Source organism: Aegilops tauschii, chromosome 1, assembly GCF_002575655.3.
Source record: "Aegilops tauschii subsp. strangulata cultivar AL8/78 chromosome 1, Aet v6.0, whole genome shotgun sequence".
Taxonomy (NCBI): domain Eukaryota; kingdom Viridiplantae; phylum Streptophyta; class Magnoliopsida; order Poales; family Poaceae; genus Aegilops; species Aegilops tauschii.
This window is the reverse complement of record NC_053035.3, coordinates 279,130,502-279,149,237: the sequence shown is the minus strand read 5'-3', so window position 1 is coordinate 279,149,237 and position 18,736 is coordinate 279,130,502. Positions and strand designations below refer to the sequence as shown.

The 18,736-nt window shown below is 45.6% G+C and overlaps 1 protein-coding gene across 1 annotated transcript; it reads left to right on the top strand.

Moving 5' to 3' along the window:
- The first annotated feature begins 14,597 nt into the window (after positions 1–14,597).
- LOC109742041 (uncharacterized) lies at positions 14,598–16,320 on the top strand. The gene is made up of 2 exons (XM_020301126.3): positions 14,598–16,081; positions 16,198–16,320. Exons 1-2 carry the CDS (start codon positions 14,630–14,632, stop codon positions 16,306–16,308), a joined length of 1,563 nt encoding a protein of 520 aa, XP_020156715.1. The 5' UTR covers positions 14,598–14,629; the 3' UTR covers positions 16,309–16,320.
- The last annotated feature ends 2,416 nt before the right edge of the window (positions 16,321–18,736 follow it).

The following is an 18,736-nucleotide window of genomic DNA, read 5'->3' as shown; positions in this document are numbered from 1 at the left end:
CCACTATTTTGGAAGAGTGTCAACTTTGCATACATGTGGATCGTGTTAAGAATATGTTTTGTGATATCTATATTGTTGAATTTTCATATGATCCTACATGTAATTATTATGAGAGAGGAAAATATGGTTACAGAAATTTTCATGTTACTAAATTACCTCTCGCTATGTTGAGATTGCTATTGCTTCTTTCCTCTTCCTTGCATATGCTAGTTTTTGCTTGCTATGATAATTTGTTTGCCTATAAGATGCCTATGCATAGTAAGTATGTTAGACTTAGATGTGTTTGTCACATGTTCTATGATGCTCTCTTTGTGCTTTAATTCTTGTCTTTGATGTGAGCATCATTAAAATTATCAATGCCTAGCTAAAAAGACTTTAAAGAAAAAGCACTTGTTGGGAGACAACCCAATATTAATCCTTGCTGTTTAGTAATAAATAATTCATCTAGCCTCTGGTTAGATTTGTTTTTATGTTTTAATTAGTGTTTGTGCCAAGTGAAACCTATAGGATCTTCTTGGATAATAGTTATTTGATCTTGCTGAAAAAGTCAGAAACTTTCTGCTCATGAAAACAATTGTTAAAAATCACCAGAACGTGATAAAATACTGATTCCAATTGCAGTAGATAAATAAACAAATTATCTAGGTCGTCCTATTTTGGTAGATTTTTCTGAATTACAGAAGTTTGCGTTAGATACAGATTACTACAGACTCTTCTGTTTTTGACAGATTCTGTTTTTCGTGTGTTGTTTGCTTATTTTGATGAATCTATGGCTAGTAATGGAGTTTATGAACCATAGAGAAGTCTGAATACAGTAGGTTTAACACCAATATAAATAAAGAATTAGTTCATTACAGTACCTTGAAGTGGTGTTTTGTTTCCTTTCGCTAACGGAGCTCATGAGATTTTTCTGTTAAGTTTTGTGTTGTGAAGTTTTCAAGTTTTGGATAAAGATTTGATGGGTTATGGAACAAGGAGTGGCAAGAGCCTAAGCTTGGGGATGCCCAAGGCACCCCAAGGTAAAATTCAAGGACAACCAAAATCTTAAGCTTGGGGATGCCCCGGAAGGCATCCCATCTTTCGTCTTCGTCTATCGGTAACTTTACTTGGGGCTATATTTTTATTCACCACATGATATGTGTTTTGCTTGGAGCGTCTTGTATGATTTGAGTCTTTGGTTTTTAGTTTACCACAATCATCCTTACTGTACACACCTTTTGAGAGAGACACACATGATTCGGAATTTATTAGAATACTCTATGTGCTTCACTTATATCTTTTGAGCTATATAGTTTTTGCTCTAGTGCTTCACTTATATCTTTTAGAGCACGGTGGTGGTTTTATTTTATAGAAATTATTGATCTCTCGTGATTCACTTATATTATTTTGAGAGTCTTAAACAGCATGTTAATTTGCTTTAAATGTGAAATTAGTCCTAATATGATAGGCATCCAAGATGAGTATAATAAAAACTTCCATATTGAGTTCATTGAATATCGTGAGAAGTTTGATACTTGATAAGTGTTTTGAGATATAAAGGTGGTAATATTAGAGTTAGCTAGTTGAGTAATTGTGAAATTGAGAAATACTTGTGTTAAGGTTGGCAAGTTCCGTAGCATGCACGTATGGTAAAAGTTGTGTGACAAATTTGACGCATAAGGTGTTCTTTTATTGCTTTCCTTATGAGTGGCGGTCGGGGACGAGCGATGGTCTTTTCCTACCAATCTATCCCTCTAGGGGCATGCGTAGTAGTACTTTGCTTCAAGGGCTAATAAACTTTTGCAATAAGTATATGAGTTCTTTATGACTAATGTGAGTCCATGGATTATACGCACTCTCACCCTTCCACAATTTTCTAGCCTCTACGGTACTGTGCATTGCCATTTCTCACCTTGAGAGTTGGTGCAAACTTCGCTGGTGCATCCAAACCCCGTGATATGATACGCTCTATCACACATAAACCTCCTTATATCTTCCTCAAAACAGCCACCGTACCTACCTATCATGGCATTTCCATAGCCATTCCGAGATATATTGCCATGCAACTTTCCACAGTTTCGTTTATTATGACACGCTTCATCATTGTCATATTGCTTTGCATGATCATGTAGTTGACATTGTATTTGTGGCAAAGCCACCATTCATAATTTTTTATACATGTCACTCTTGATTCATTGCATATCCCGGTACACCGCCGGAGGCATTCACATAGAGTCATATTTTGTTCTAAGTGTTGAGTTGTAATTCTTGAGCTGTAAGTAATTAAAAGTGTGATGATCATCATTATTAGAGCATTGTCCCATGTGAGGAAAGGATGATGGAGACTATGATTCCCCCACAAGTCGGGATGAGATTCCGGACTAAGAAAAAAAGAAGAAGAAAAAAGAGGCCAAAGAAAAAAAAAGAAGGCCAAAAAAAATGAGAGAAAAAGAGAGAAGGGACAATGTTACTATCCTTTTTCCACACTTGTGCTTCAAAGTAGCACCGTGATCTTCATGATAGAGAGTCTCCTATGTTGCCACTTTCATATACTAGTGGGAATTTTTCATTATAGAACTTGGCTTGTATATTCCAGTGATGGGCTTCCTCAAAATGCCCTAGGTCTTCATGAGCAAGCAAGTTGGATGCACACCCACTTAGTTTCTTTTCTTGAGCTTTCATATATTTATAGCTCTAGTGCATCTGTTGCATGGCAATCCCTACTCCTCACATTGACATCAATTGATGGGCATCTCCATAGCCTATTTATTAGCCGCGTCAATGTGAGACTTTCTACCTTTTTGTCTTCTCACATAACCCCCATAATTATACTTTATTCCACCCATAGTGTTATATCCATGGCTTGCACTCATGTATTGCGTAAGGGTTGAAAAGGCTGAAGCGCGTTAAAAAGTATGAACCAATTTCTCGGCTTGTCATCGGGGTTATGCATGATGAGAACGTTTTGTGTGATGAAATTGAAGCATGGCCTAACTATATGATTTTGTAGGGATAAGCTTTCTTTGGCTATGTTGTTTTGATAAGACATAATTGCTTGGTTAGCACGTTTGAAGTATTGTTGTTTTTATGTCAACATTAAACTTTTATCTTGAATCTTTCGGATCTAAATATTCATGCCACAATAAAAAGAATTACATTGAAAATTATGCTAAGTAGCATTCCACATCAAAAATTCTGTTTTTATCATTTACCTACTCGAGGACGAGCAGGAATTAAGCTTGGGGATGCTTGATACGTCTCCAACGTATCTATAATTTTTAATTGTTCCATGCTATTATATTATCTGTTTTCGATGTTCAATGAGATTTATTATACACTTTTATATTATTTTTTGGGACTAACCTATTAACCGGAGGCCCAGCCCAAATTGCTGTTTTTTTGCCTATTTCAGTGTTTCGAAGGAAAGGAATATCAAACGGAGTCCAAACGGAATGAAACCTTCGGGAACGTGATTTTCGAAACAAACATGATCCAGAGGACTCGGAGTGGACGTCAAGCAATCAACAAGGAGGCCACGAGGCAGGGAGGCGCGCCTGCCCCCCCCCCCCGGCGCGCCCCCCACCCTCGTGGGCCCCTCGTAGCTCTCCTAACCGACCTCTTTCGCCAATATAAACTCATATACCCTGGAAACATCAGAACAAGAGCCGAAACCCTATTTGCACCGCCGCAACTCTCTGTACCCGTGAGATCCCATCTTGGGGCCTTTTCCGGCGCTCCGCCGGAGGGGGCATTAATCACGGAGGGCTTCTACATCAACACCATAGCCTCTCCGATGATGTGTGAGTAGTTTACCTCAGACCTTCGGGTCCATAGTTATTAGCTAGATGGCTTCTTCTCTCTCTTTGGATCTCAATACAAAGTTCTCCTCGATTCTCTTGGAGATCTATTCGATGTAATCTTCTTTGCGGTGTGTTTGTCGAGATCCGATGAATTGTGGGTTTATGATCAAGATTATCTATGAACAATATTTGAATCTCCTCTAAATTCTTTTATGTATGATTTGTTATCTTTGCAAGTCTCTTCGAATTATCAGTTTGGTTTGGCCTACTAGATTGATCTTTCTTGCAATGGGAGAAGTGGTTAGCTTTGGGTTCAATCTTGCGGTGCTCGATCCCAGGGACAGAAGGGGAAACGACACGTATTGTATTGTTGCCATCGAAGATAAAAATATGGGGTTTATATCATATTTCTTGAGTTTATCCCTCTACATCATGTCATATTGCTTAAAGTGTTACTCTGTTCTTATGGACTTAATACTCTAGATGCATGCTGGATAGCGGTCGATGTGTGGAGTAATAGTAGTAGAAGCAGGCAGGAGTCGGTCTACTTGTCACGGACGTGATGCCTATATACATGATCATACCTAGATATTCTCATAACTATGCTCAATTCTATCAATTGCTCGACAGTAATTTGTTCACCCACCGTAATACTTATGCTCTTGAGAGAAGCCACTAGTGAAACCTATGGCCCCCGGGTCTATTCTCTATCATATTAATCTACCGTTATTTCTATTGCCTTTTATTTTGCTTTCTTTACTTTTAGTCTTTATCATAAAAATACCAAAAATATTATCTTATCATCTTTATCAGATCTCACTTTTGCAAGTGGCCGTGAAGGGATTAACAACCCCTTTATCGTGTTGGTTGCAAGGTTCTTATTTGTTTGTGTAGGTACGTGGGACTTGAGCATGGTCTCCTACTGGATTGATACCTTGGTTCTCAAAAACTGAGGGAAATACTTACGCTACTTTACTGCATCACCCTTTCTTCTTCAAGGGAAAACCAACGCAGTGCTCAAGAGGTTGCACCCCTTCCTTGTCCAATTCGGACTAGAGGGGGAGGGGGCGCGCGGCCTGCCCTGGCCGCCCCTTCCTCTCTCCACCAAGGCCCATGAGGCCCATTACACTCCCTGGGGGGTTCCGGTAACCCCCCGGTACTCCGGTATTCGTCCAAACTCACTCTGAACCCTTCCGAAGTCCAAACATATTCATCCAATATATCGATCTTTATGTCTCGACCATTTTGAGACTCCTCGTCATGTCCGTGATCATATCCGGGACTCCGAACTACCTTCGGTACATCAAAACACATAAACTCATATTACCGATCGTCACCGAACGTTAAGCGTGCGGACCCTACGGGTTCGAGAACTATGTAGACATGACCGAGACACGTCTCCAGTCAATAACCAATAGCGGAACCTGGATGCTCATATTGGTTCCCACATATTCTACGAAGATCTTTATCGGTCAAACCGCATAACAACATACGTTGTTCCCTTTGTCATCGGTATGTTACTTCCCCGAGATTCGATCGTCGGTATCTCAGTAACTAGTTCAATCCCATTACCGGCAAGTCTCTTTACTCGTTCTGTAATACATCATCCTGCAACTAACTCATTAGTTGCATTGCTTGCAAGGCTTATAGTGATGTGCATTACCGAGAGGGCCGAGAGATACCTCTCCGACAATCGGAGTGACAAATCCTAATCTTGATCTATGCCAACTCAACAAGTACCATCGGAGACACCTGTAGAGCACCTTTATAATCACCCAGTTACGTTGTGATGTTTGGTAGCACACAAAGTGTTCCTCCGGTATTCGGGAGTTGCATAATCTCATAGTCATAGGAACATGTATAAGTCATGAAGAAAGCAATGGCAATATACTAAACGATCAAATGCTAAGCTAACGGAATGGGTCAAGTCAATCACATCATTCACTAATGATGTGATGTCGTTAATCAAATGGCAACTCATGTCTATGGTTAGGAAACATAACCATCTTTGATTCAACGAGCTAGTCAAGTAGAGGCATACTAGTGACACTCTGTTTGTCTATGTATTCACACATGTACTAAGTTTCCGGTTAATACAATTCTAGCATGAATAATAAACATTTATCATGATATAAGGAAATATAAATAACAACTTTATTATTGCCTCTGGGGCTTATTTCCTTCAGTATGGTGATACCGACGATTGAATCTCGGACAAGTAACATACCGATGACAAAGGGAACAACGTATGTTGTTATGCGGTTTGACTGATAAAGGTCTTCGCAGAATATGTAGGAGCCAATATGAGCATCCAGGTTCCGCTATTGGTTATTGACCGGAGATGCGTCTCGGTCATGTCTACATAGTTCTCGAACCCGTTGGGTCCGCACGCTTAACGTTCGATGATGATTTGTTATATGAGTTATGTGATTTGATGTACCGAAGTTTCTTTGGAGTCCCGGATGAGGTCATGGACATTACGAGGAGTCTTGAAATGGACGATACATAAAGATTCATATATTGGAAGTTTATATTCAGACACCGGAATGGTTCGGGGCGTTTCGGATAAGTTTCGGAGTACCGGGGGTTACCGGAACCCCCCCCCCCCCCCCCCCCCGGGAAGTTATTGGGCCTCATGGGCCTACTGGTGGAAGAGAGGAGGCAGGCCAAGGAGTGGCGCGTACCCCCCTAGCCCAAACCGAATTGGACTAGGTATGGGGGGGCTTTCCTTCTCTCCTCCTCCTCCTTCCCCCTTCTCCTTGTTGGAATAGGAAAAGGGGGGCCGAATCCTACTTGGAGTAGGACTCCCCCCCTTTGGTGCGCCACCCTTGGCTGGCCTCCTCCCTCCCTCCTTTATATATGGGGGAGGGGGCACCCCATAGACACACAAGTTGATCTTTTAGCCGTGTAAGATGCCCCCCTCCACAGAAACACACCTCGGTCATATCGTCGTAGTGCTTAGGCGAAGCCCTGCGCCGGTAACTTCATCATCACCGTCACCATGCCGTCGTGCTAACGAAACTCTCCCTCAGCCTCAACTGGATCAAGAGTTCGAGGGATGTCACCGAGCTGAACGTGTGCAGATCGCAGAGGTGCCATGCGTTCGGTACTTGGATCGGTTGGATCACGAAGACGTTCGACTACATCAACCGCGTTACTAAACGCTTCCTCTTTCGGTCTACGAGGGTACATGGACACACTCTACCCGCTCGTTGCTATGCTTCTCCTAGATAGATCTTGCATGATCGTAGGAAATTTTTTGAAATACTACGTTCCCCAACAATAGATACCCATACTTTGCCTGAGCGATGGGGACGCTCAAGGTGGACGGAACAAAGACGTCGTCTTCGCTCTGCTTCTTGTTCAGTTCCGCCGACCTCTTGTTCCCCTCGGTGGCGGCCTCCTTCGCCGCGGTCGTCGGTTGTCTCTTCTCCGCAGGTTTCTTCCCCATTGCTGCAGCAACGCGGAGAGGGGAGGGGTTCATTGGGGAGGATGGCGGTGGAGGAAGGAGCAAGATGAGGAACTGTCACTTGGCTTGCGGAGGAAGAAGATGGAGGAGCGGGGCGAGAGACAGGTGAATCGTGCCGCTCTGATTTTCCCTACTCTTAAGGGGGGGGGCAAGCAGGACAGAAGTGCGACGCTTCATAAAATTACCGTTCTACCATAACTGCAACAGTGCCACGACCCCACGACGCGCAGTAATTGCACAAAGTGGACATTGGGTTGACTGGTCGCCATGACGGAACGACGCACACAGCCCTCTCGTGCCATGTGTCCATGCACTGTTTGGGGCCTAACACAACGTGCCACGCGACACGTGTGGCTCAGGCCCGGGGGCTTATGTCGGGGAAAATATACAGAGGCATGCATTTTCCCCTAACTCGTGCACGGACAAGCCAAGACCAAGCCAAAGATCAAGGGGCCAATAGATTTGAAGAACCAACATGCAGTTCAAAGGGACCAAGATCAAACCAGAGGAGCAATATATCGGCAAGAGAAGGGCCTCCCTTGCCGGGAAGGCGAGCCCGGCAAGGGGTGAGGCCACCCCCAGGAGCAGATAACAGGAGCACCCCGGCTGGGCCTACCGGGGCTCACGGAGGCAAAAACACCTCACCGCCCACTCAGCCACGACCCACATCGTTAATCAGTGCGGTGTCAAGCCGCAAAGTTACCGAGTGGCAGTCATTCGCCACATGGTTGCCTCTCCTTATAGAAGAAACCCACAGATGACACCCGTCCTACGACGTGTCAAGAGAACAGGCGCGGCGCTGGCAAGATAGCCCGGCAAGCCTTGCCGGGCAACGAGTGATGTGATAGTAAGCGATGCATTTAATGCACCCTATCAGCCCGCAGAGTTAGGTATGATAGCACTGTTTGCTATCATATTATTGGATAATGACTACTTTGCCATTGTGGTGACCCCTTAATCTATAAAAGGAGGCCCATGGCACCCGTAGGAAGGGTTGGAAAGTTGACGAACCCACACCCCCATACGAGCGTAGTCGCTGCTGCCCTACGGCAATCCCTGCAGGGCAAGTGTACTGCGCTTCACCATCCCCATTCCACCATCAATCCACTAAAGTAGGAGTAGGGTCTTACGCCTCGCGGCGGCCCGAACCTGGGTAAATTGCTTGTGCATGCTCTCTGTCGTGCTGCAGTGCGTTGGTCTGCTCTTTGTGCAACGCGATGTGCCCCTCCCGAACCAGCAAGGAGCCTCCTGGTCCCATAGGTGGTCATGGATATCCCGCGACAGACTCCCTTAGGGGGGGCTCCACCCTGCGGGCTCCCCTCTCTTTCTCCCCTATGGCCCATGAAGGCCCATTACTTCCCCGGGGGGTTCCGGTAACCCCTCGGTACCCCGATAAATATCTGAAACGTCCCGAAACCATTCCGGTGTCCGAATACCTTCGTCCAATATATCAATCTTTACCTCTCGACTATTTCGAGACTCCTCGTCATGTTCGTGATCTCATCTGGGACTCCGAACAATCTTCGGTCACCAAAACACATAACTCATAATACAAATCGTCATCGAACGTTAAGCGTGCGGACCCTACGGGTTCGAGAACTATGTAGACATGATCGAGACACATCTCCGACCAATAACCAACAGTGGAACCTGGATGCTCATATTGGTTCCTACATATTCTACGAAAATATTTATCGGTCAAACTGCAATAACAACATATGTTATTCCCTTTGTCATCGGTATGTTACTTGCCCGAGATTCGATCATCGATATCCTCATACCTAGTTCAATCTCGTTACCGGCAAGTCTTTTTACTCGTTCTGTAATGCATCATCCCATAACTAACTCATTAGTCACATTGCTTGCAAGGCTTATAGTGATGTGCATTACCGAGAGGGCCCAGAGATACCTCTTCGATACTCGGAGTGACAAATCCTAATCTTGATCTATGCCAACCCAACAAACACCTTCGGAGACACCTTTAGAGCATCTTTATAATCACCCAGTTGCGTTGTGACGTTTGATAGCACACAAGGTGTTCCTCCGGTATTCGGGAGTTGCATAATCTCATAGTCAGAGGAATATGTATAAGTCATGAAGAAAGCAATAGCAATAAAACTTAAATATCATTATGCTAAGCTAAAGGATGGGTCTTGTCCATCACATCATTCTCTAATGATGTGATCCCGTTCATCAAATTACAACACATGTCTATGGTTAGGAAACTTAACCATCTTTGATTAACGAGCTAGTCAAGTACAAGCATACTAGGGACACTCTGTTTTGTCTATGTATTCACACATGTATCAAGCTTCCTGTTAATACAATTCTAGCATGAATCATAAACATTTATCATGATATAAGGAAATATAAATAAAACTTTATTATTGCCTCTAGGGCATATTTCCTTCACCACCAAACTATGTAAGCAGTACCTTCACACAAATAACAGAAATTTGCAATCCAACGCGTAAGATGGGTTGTCAATCCCTCCTCGATATTGAGATAGATTAAATAGTATAAGATTGCATAAATAGATCTGATGAAAACACAAAATAAAATAAATAAAGAAAAAGTGCAGCAAGGTATTTTTGGGTTTTTAGATAAATAGATCTGAAGCAATATGGTCGAAAATAGACTCGAGGGCCGTAGATTTCACTAGAGCCTTCCCTCGAGAAAATAGCATACAGTGGGTAAACAAATTACTGTTGGGCAATTGATAGAAAAGCAAATAATTATGATGATATCCAAGGCAATGACCATGTATATAGGCATCACGTCCAAGATTAGTAGACCGAAATGATTCTGCATCTACAACTATTACTCCACACATCGACCGCTATTCAGCATGCATCTAGTGTATTAAGTTCATGAAGAAATGGAGTAATGCAATAAGGACGATGACATGATGTAGACAAGATCTATTCATGTAGGAATAGACCCCATCTTTTTATCTTTTATAGCAACGATACATGTGTGTCATGTCTCTTTCTGTCACTGAGATTGAGCACCGCAAGATTGAACCCATCACAAAGCACCTCTTCCCATGGCAAGAAAAATCAATCTAGTTGGCCAAACTAAACCATAGTTTCGGAGAAGAAATATGAGACTATAACAATCTTGCATATAAGAGTTCAACAAAGACTCAAATAATATCCATAGATAGATCTGATCATAAACTCACAATTCATCGGATTCCAACAAACACACCGCAAAAAGTCATTACATCAAATAGATCTCCGAGGAGAACATTGTATTGAAGATCAAAAAGAGAGAACAAGCCATCTAGCTATTGCCTGCGGACCCGTAGATCTGTGGTAAACTACTCACACATCATCGAAGGAGCACCAATGAGGATGATGAACCCCTCCGTGGTCGTTTCCCCCTTCGGCAAGGTGCCGGAAAAGGGCCCTAGATTGGATCTTGTGGTTCTGGAACTTGCGGCGGTTGAGACTCTGATCTCTTGACTCCCCTAGGATTTCTGGAATATTTGGGTATTTATATAGCTAAGAGGCGGTGGAGAGGGGGCCTGTGGGCCCCACTACCCACCAGGGCGCGTCAAGGGCCTCTAGCGTGCCTTGGTGCCTTATGGGCACCATGGGCCTCCGCTCCGGTACTTCCTTGGCTCCCAAGTTGTCTTCTGGGTAGAAAAAAATCTCCAAAAAGTTTTGTGGCATTTGGACTTCGTTTGGTACTGATATTTTGCGAAGTAAAAAACAAGCAAAAAATAGCAATTGGCACTGGACACTATGTCAATAAGTTAGTCCCCAAAAATGATATAAAGTTGCTATAAAATGGATACAAAACATCCAAGACTGATAATATAACAACATGGAGCAATAAAAATTATAGATACGTTGAAGACGTATCAGCATCCCCAAGTTTAATTTCTGCTCGTCCTCGAGTAGGTAAATGATAAAAACAGAACTTTTGACGTGGAATGCTGCCTAACATGTTCATCTCATAATCTTTTCTTTTGTAGCATGGACATTTGGACTTTTAGATGATTTAAAGCAATAGTCTATATTTGACATGAAGACGCCAATAATCAAGCATATCAACAAGCAACTATGTCTTTCAAAATATTAACACTAAAGAAATCTATCCCTAGCCCATTATGCTCAATCATTGATCCATTCATGAAACACACTGAAATATTAACTATGCTCAATGGACAAGTATGATAATAGTGTTCCCTAGTTGGTGTTTTATAAAAGAGGATGGAGACTCAATAAAAATAAAAATTGCATGAAGTAAATAGATAGGCCCTTCGCAGAGGAAAGAAGAGATTTGTAGAGGTGCCAGAGCTCAAAATTTAAATTGAAAGATAAAACTATTTCTGACAAACTAAGTAATATTCTCATGGTCTGAGAAATTAAGTAAACATTAACACTTTATATGAAAATTCCCGTAGCATAATAACGATATTATCTCTGAGTAATTCATCAGTTAAGTCTATCCAACACCATTGTTATTGTTCTGGTAACAATGTGTTCTCATTATTGATAGCATCCTTGTTACTATGACAATGCCCATGATTAGAAAATTGTGTGCGGCGGACCACTTCATCACAATTGTGTGTGATGTGCCCCTTATCGCACACCGACGAGCGTTGACGATTTGGCCCTCTATGTCCGATGTGGCTTTTGAACCACGTGGGTAATCAAATCTACACTAGTGTACTTTGCATAGTACAAGCTACTACAAAAACATATTATATTTAGTTATGGAGGGAGTAGAATTTTAAGGCGAAACTTAATTACGTCTATACCAACTAATAAAGCAAGGTGTGTTTTTCTGATTTTTTTCATCCGCTCACCGCCGAAAAGATTATTTTCCTATCCAAGGTGGCACTAATTTTTTGTGCGTCAGTATGCTAGGAAAGAAAATTTGGTTTCCAGAATTTCATACATGCGTTGTGCCCGCTGTGGCCCAGCGGAGCCATCCCACTTATTTTCCTATCCATGTAGCTCGAAAAACCCTGTTTGCCGCACACGGCGAAAAATAAATCAGACCTTCATACAGGTTGCCCAAGACTGGGCCAACCCGTTTTCCATTTTTTTGTGTTTTGTTTCTATTTTTCTTTTTATATTCCTTTCTCTTTTTCTTCCCTATTTCTTTCTCCCTTCCCCTTCCAAGTTTTATTTTACTTTTTTAGTCTTTAACGTCAATTCAAAATTTTCAAAAAATATCAAAACTTGATTTTTTTTTTAAATTTTGGGAAAACGTTCAAAATTTTGTTCCCATTTTGAAAAATGTACAGAACTTTAATTTTTTTTGTTCTCTTTAGAAATTTGTTCAAAATTCAAAAAAAAAATTCTAATTTTTCAAAACTGTTTTAGTTCTCCAAAATTGTTCAGGATTTAAAAAAAATGTTCCAAATTCGAAAATTATTCTTATTTTAGCGAAATGTTCACAAATTCAAGGCAATTTTTTAAATAGTCCTGCATTACATACAATCTACCAATTTATATAAGTGTGCGAAATTACAAGTAGTGATAAGCTGGATGAAGGACAGATGGACTAAGCTGGATGAAGGATGGATGGATTGGTACGTGACCTGGTTGGAAAAGGACCCTGAATTTCTTAAAATAAACTCTCTTTTTTTAACAAATTCTTGTGTTTTCCAAAAATGTTCAATGTTTTTAAAAAGAAAATTACATTTTAAAAAATACATCATATTCGAAAAATATTCTTATTTTAGTGAAATGTTCACAAATTCAAAACAATGTTCATGTTTGAAAATACACATTTTCTAACAAAAATGTGAATATTCCAAACATTTTCCCGCTTTCAAAAATTGTTCACAAAATCAAAAAATGTCTGTGTTTTTATAAAAGGTTCATGTTTTAAAAAAATGTTTGTGAATTTAAGAAAATTCTCCTGTTTCAAATTTTGTTCATGTTTTCCCAAAAATGTATGCAATTTTTTAAAAAAAATCGCATTTTTTAAAACTGTTTGGGATAAAATGTTCGAAGAATATTCGGCAATTCATTATTATTATTATTATTGGAAATTTTCGAAAAATAAAAATGTGTCAAATCTAGCGCTGCAGTATGTTCTTAAATATTGGTGCTAGCCATTGGTTAGTCTGACGTGTTTGTTCGAGTGGATGGTGGGACTTGGTTGGCTCTTCGAGGACGTGAGTTCGATCCTTCAACTCGTTTTGTTTTTGGATTTTTACTCGTGTCTTACAAACACGGGTCGTTTCGGTGCCTGGACCTTTCACAGGCCACGCAACTTAGCCGGTCACCTATCATGTAAATAAGCAAAAATATTTTAAATAGTCCCATGTTGCTCCTTTGCATGCAGTTGTATCAATTTATATACGTGTGTGAAACTACATGTGGTAAGCTGGATGAAGGATGGATGGATTAAGCTGGACAAAGGATGGATGGATTAGTAGGTGAACTAGCTGGAAAAAACCATGTATTTCTTGGAAGGAATTTCAGGACACACCCTGGATTTCTTGAAGATTGCTGCCCAAAGAAAAGAGAAGAGAAAACCCGATTATGTGAGCTAGATGCATGAAAAAGAGAAGACCCGGCTCACTCCCGTACTATGAAACTTCACACCTTAAATCCCCTCGATCAATTAACGAAAAAAATAGCAGAGTAGAATTAACTCCGTCGTACTATATCGGGCTAGTACATGGAAAAGATAAGACCCGCCTCACTTCCATATTATGAAACTTCATATCTTAAAAATCTCCTCGAATGGAAGGAAAATAGATTGAATAATTCACGGGCCTTCTATGGTGTGCGATGACCTAACAAAAGCCTTAAATCCCCTCGATCAATTAACAAAAAAATAGCAGTGATTACTTCACAAGCGGCGAAACCCAGAACTTAAATGTTTCTTTTCGGCCTGCACACGGGGTTTTGCTTGCACGTATAATTCACACTAAATTTAAATGCACACTACTTATTCTCGCGTTGCAACGCACGAACATATTATACCAGTCCTTTATAAAGCACCAGTCCTTTATAAAGCACATAATGTGTCCTGTCTCTATCGCTTGTGCGTGCACGATAAGGCGTGTCGTGCATGAGTATGTACGAAGTGCACAAAATACGCCCACTGAATCTAGTCTAGAGTGGCTCCATGCATGCGAGTTCATCTCCGTCGTCTGTTCGCTGCATCGGCATGAACCCGCACAACACCACCGGCCAGATCCAAGAAAGGCGAACATGCCATTGACCAGGCCACGGCGCCGGCACAAATGTCCGTGTCGACTGCTCCTTTGCCGTTTGCCACGAACGCACACCTGCCCTTCACACAAACGAACAAAACGACCTGACCACCGTTAGCACACTAGCCACTTTTAGCAACTCGTCGATCAAGCCTGGCCATTGCGATCGATCACGACGAGGGCGTTGGAATGAGGGGCGGAGGAGGGGCCGGCGATAAGCAGCCGGCCAACGGCATGCATAGCGGCGCCGGCGGTGCCTCAGCCGGCAAGCCCAGGTCTTATTTCCTCTACGGCATCCTCCTCTACGTCGTCCTGCCCGTGCTGTTCCTGTACATGGTCGTCGCCGCGATCTCGCCCATCTACAACCCGCGGTGCTCGCCGGAGGGCGCCGGCGCCATGGTGCATTTCGTGGTGGCCAACCCGAATGCATCCTCGTCAAACACTTCGATGAGGCCGCCGATGGTGTCGGCGGACGATGCGCCCACCGGGCTGCGGCACATCGTGTTCGGCATCGGCGCCTCGTCGGCGCTGTGGGAGAGCCGTAAGGAGTACATCAAGCTGTGGTGGCGGCCGGGGCGGATGCGAGGGTTCGTATGGATGGACAAGCCCGTGGAGGAGTTCTACTCCAAGAGCTCGCGCACGGGGCTCCCGGCGATCATGGTGAGCTCGGACACGTCCAAGTTCCCGTACACGCACGGGGCCGGCAGCCGGTCGGCGCTGCGGATCTCCCGCATTGTCTCGGAGAGCTACCGCCTCGGCCTCCCGGGGGTCCGGTGGTTCGTCATGGGAGACGACGACACGGTGTTCCTCCCGGAGAACCTGGTGCACGTGCTGTCCCGGTACGACCACACGCAGCCGTACTACATCGGGTCGCCGTCCGAGAGCCACATCCAGAACCTCATCTTCTCCTACGGCATGGCGTTCGGCGGCGGCGGCTTCGCCATCAGCCGCGCGCTGGCGGAGGAGCTGGCCAAGATGCAGGACGGGTGCCTGCACCGGTACCCGGCGCTGTACGGCAGCGACGACCGCATCCACGCGTGCATGTCGGAGCTGGGCGTGCCCCTGACGCGCCACCCGGGGTTCCACCAGTGCGACCTGTGGGGCGACGTGCTGGGCCTCCTGGGCGCGCACCCCGTGGCGCCGCTGGTGACGCTGCACCACCTCGACTTCCTGGAGCCGGTGTTCCCGACGACGCCGTCGCGGGCCGGGGCGCTGCGGAAGCTGTACGACGGCCCCGTGCGGCTTGACTCGGCGGCGGTGGCCCAGCAGTCGGTATGCTACGACGGGGAGCACCAGTGGACGGTGTCGGTGTCGTGGGGGTTCGCGGTGATGGTGGTGCGCGGGGTGCTGTCGCCGCGGGAGATGGAGACGCCGGTGCGGTCGTTCCTCAACTGGTACCGGCGCGCCGACTACACGGCCTACTCGTTCAACACGCGGCCCGTGGCGCGGCAGCCGTGCCAGAAGCCCAACGTGTACTACATGCGCGACTCGCGGATGGACCGGCGCCGGAACGTGACGGTGACGGAGTACGAGCGGCACCGCGTGAAGCCGCCGCCCTGCCGATGGCGCATCGCCGACCCGGCCGCGCTCCTCGACCACATCGTCGTCCTCAAGAAGCCCGACCCCGATCTCTGGAAAAGGGTAAGCACACTCACACACGCGCGCTGCTTTTGCTTCTCCCTTTCCATTCTTGAAACACGATACACATTTTTGGTCGTTAATTCACGAGTTCATTGCTGCCATTGCAAATCGCGCAGTCTCCGAGGAGAAATTGCTGCAAGGTGATATCGTCGCCGAAGAAGGGGGAAAACCGGTCGATGACGATCAACGTCGGGGTGTGCAGAGAAGGCGAGTTCGCCAAGATTTAACTGACTGACCGGGATTTGGTTGGTGCTCTGCCCAGCTTAGTTAGCTTCATATTCTGCATGTACATACGTACCTTGACCTTTGGCCATGTTGCTTGTGCATGCAGTGGGATTTGTTAAATAGGGGAGGAGGAGAGGTGATAGCGGCGGCGGAATAGGGTCCCGGCCGGAGCGGGAAACGAAGGCCCAGCCAAGATTATTACTCATAGGACGGGACAAAAGTAGCTCGTTAATTAGGCTTAGCTGATCGATCGATCGGTCGCCCTGTCGATCCGCCGGGTCGGTCAGACTCGGATGGGTGCTGAACTGCTGACTGGTAGTAGTACACCGCGACGGCTCGTGCATGCATGAGATGTGAGGATGATATGCGACGGCGTCTGTGTAGAATAGGAAGTGCCGGGAGGTTCCTTTGTGCTTTTGGTGTAAGCTATGTTTCCATCGTACAGAGGAGCACGGCCGACTTGAATTAGCAGAAACAATTGTGTTTAATTGGTGGTTGAGGAAAACAAAATGACCGCACAAAGAGATTTTTTTTAAGCGAAGACGCACTTTAAATTAATAAAGCCCCAAGGCAGCATCCAGACAAGGTATCAACGTTACAACCCACTTTAAAAGGTTCCTCGGGCTCGCAGGCCCGGCACTGAGACAGTTCAAAGACATTAACTAACACACAAAAGCGGAGCGAGACAAGTAGCTCAACGCAAAATACTCAAGCTGGATGTTCTTCCTGCCGCGCATTCACCATGCACAGCTTGATCTGCTCCATGATCCTGGTCATGCGGTCCTCATCACGCGGCTTCCCCAACGGTGCCCAAGCCTGTAAGAAGATATGGCATTTGAAAAGGATGCCAGCTGGGTGTGCCGGAAACTTATGTTCTATGGTGATTTTGTTCCGCACAGTCTAAGAGACCAAAGAAGCGCCCCTACGCAACGCCACACTACCCTCGCGTTGGCACCCTTCTGCGTCGTCAATATAAGCAATAAGTCGTCGCTAGAGTGCGCGTTCCAATTCTGATTGAAAGCTTCTCTCACCGCACTCCACGCAAATCTAGCTAAACAACACCCGAAGAACACATGGTTTGTTAGACTAAGTATATTGTAGATATACGTGTTGTAACGTATCCTGTATTTGTACGGTTCCCTCTTATAAATATATGACAGTCGTACCCACCAAGGGTATCGAGCATTGTTCCAAACCCTAGTTTGTCTAACATGGTATCAGACGACGCGTTCGATCCGCGCCGTGCTTCCGCCTCCTCTGCCGCCGCCGCCGCATCGGCTTCCGCCGCCGTGCCGGCTCCCTCGACCCTGGCGATGGAATCACCCTTCATGGCGTCTACTCCGCTCGCCTGGGCTCGTCCGACTGCATCGGGCTCGCGTCAAACGGCGCTGCCCCGATCTCCCGCACTGGATCCATCAGCGCCGTCCCGTGACGCATCGCACTCCTACGGCACCCCTACCCAGCAGCCCTACGGCGCCCCTACCCAGCAGCTCTACGGCGCCTCTACCCAGCAGCCGCTCTACAACGCCCTGTTGCCATACGGTGGGATTCCTCCACCGGCTTTGTCTAATGATGCGCCGCCGGCTTCTAGATCGTATGGCGCTCCCGTTCAGGTGCCCTACGGCGGGCCGTATCCCACGCCGTCGCCGACGCCGTATGTACCTTCCTCCGCGGTGTCCTCGATGCCATATGGCGCGCCCTACATCGCCCCTTGGTCGTATGCCGTGCCTTCCCCGCAGCCCTACGGCGTGCCTCCTATGGTGTCCTACGGTCATCACCAACACTACCGTGAGCCACCGTCGGCCGATGCGCTGATCCCATACAGTGCTCCGACATACGACTCGCCGCCCTCCGCATCGGTGGCTGAACCAGGACCGTTCCACTTCGCTCATATGGTGACGGTGAAGCTCTCTGCTGATAACTACCTCCTGTGGCACGCTCAGGTGTTGCCGCTGATGCGTAGTCACTACCTTCGGGGTATGTCGACGGTACGCTGCCGTGTCCTCCGGCCATGGTTCCGGTGCCCTCGGCCGCCGGTGGCTCCGTCATGGTGTCCAACCCTGCTCATCGTCGGTGGATCGCTCACGATCAAGCTATCCTGGGTGCCATTCAGTCCTCGCTCACTCCCTCCGTGGACGGCATGGTGGTCTTTGCCGCGACGTCAAGGGATGCATGGGCCACGCTCGACTCCAGCTTCTCCTCGCAGTCGCTGGCATGTTCCTCTGCCATTCGTAATCAGCTGGGTGAGGTCAAGAAGAACGATCTCTCCGTCACGGCCTTCTTCAACAAGGTCAAAAATTTGGCCGATACACTGTCATCCATTGGGAAGCCTCTCCGTGATGAGGAGTTTACTTTGTTCATCCTCAATGGGCTTGATGAAGACTATGATTCTCTTGTTGAAAACGTTAATGGACGTGACACGCCGATGCC

Coding starts and splice junctions, on each gene's coding strand:
- LOC109742041 (XM_020301126.3), top strand. CDS start 14,630: ATGAGGGGCGGAGGAGGGGCCGGCGATAAGCAGCCGGCCAACGGCATG. Junction 16,082..16,197: donor ACCCCGATCTCTGGAAAAGG/GTAAGCACACTC, acceptor CAAATCGCGCAG/TCTCCGAGGAGAAATTGCTG.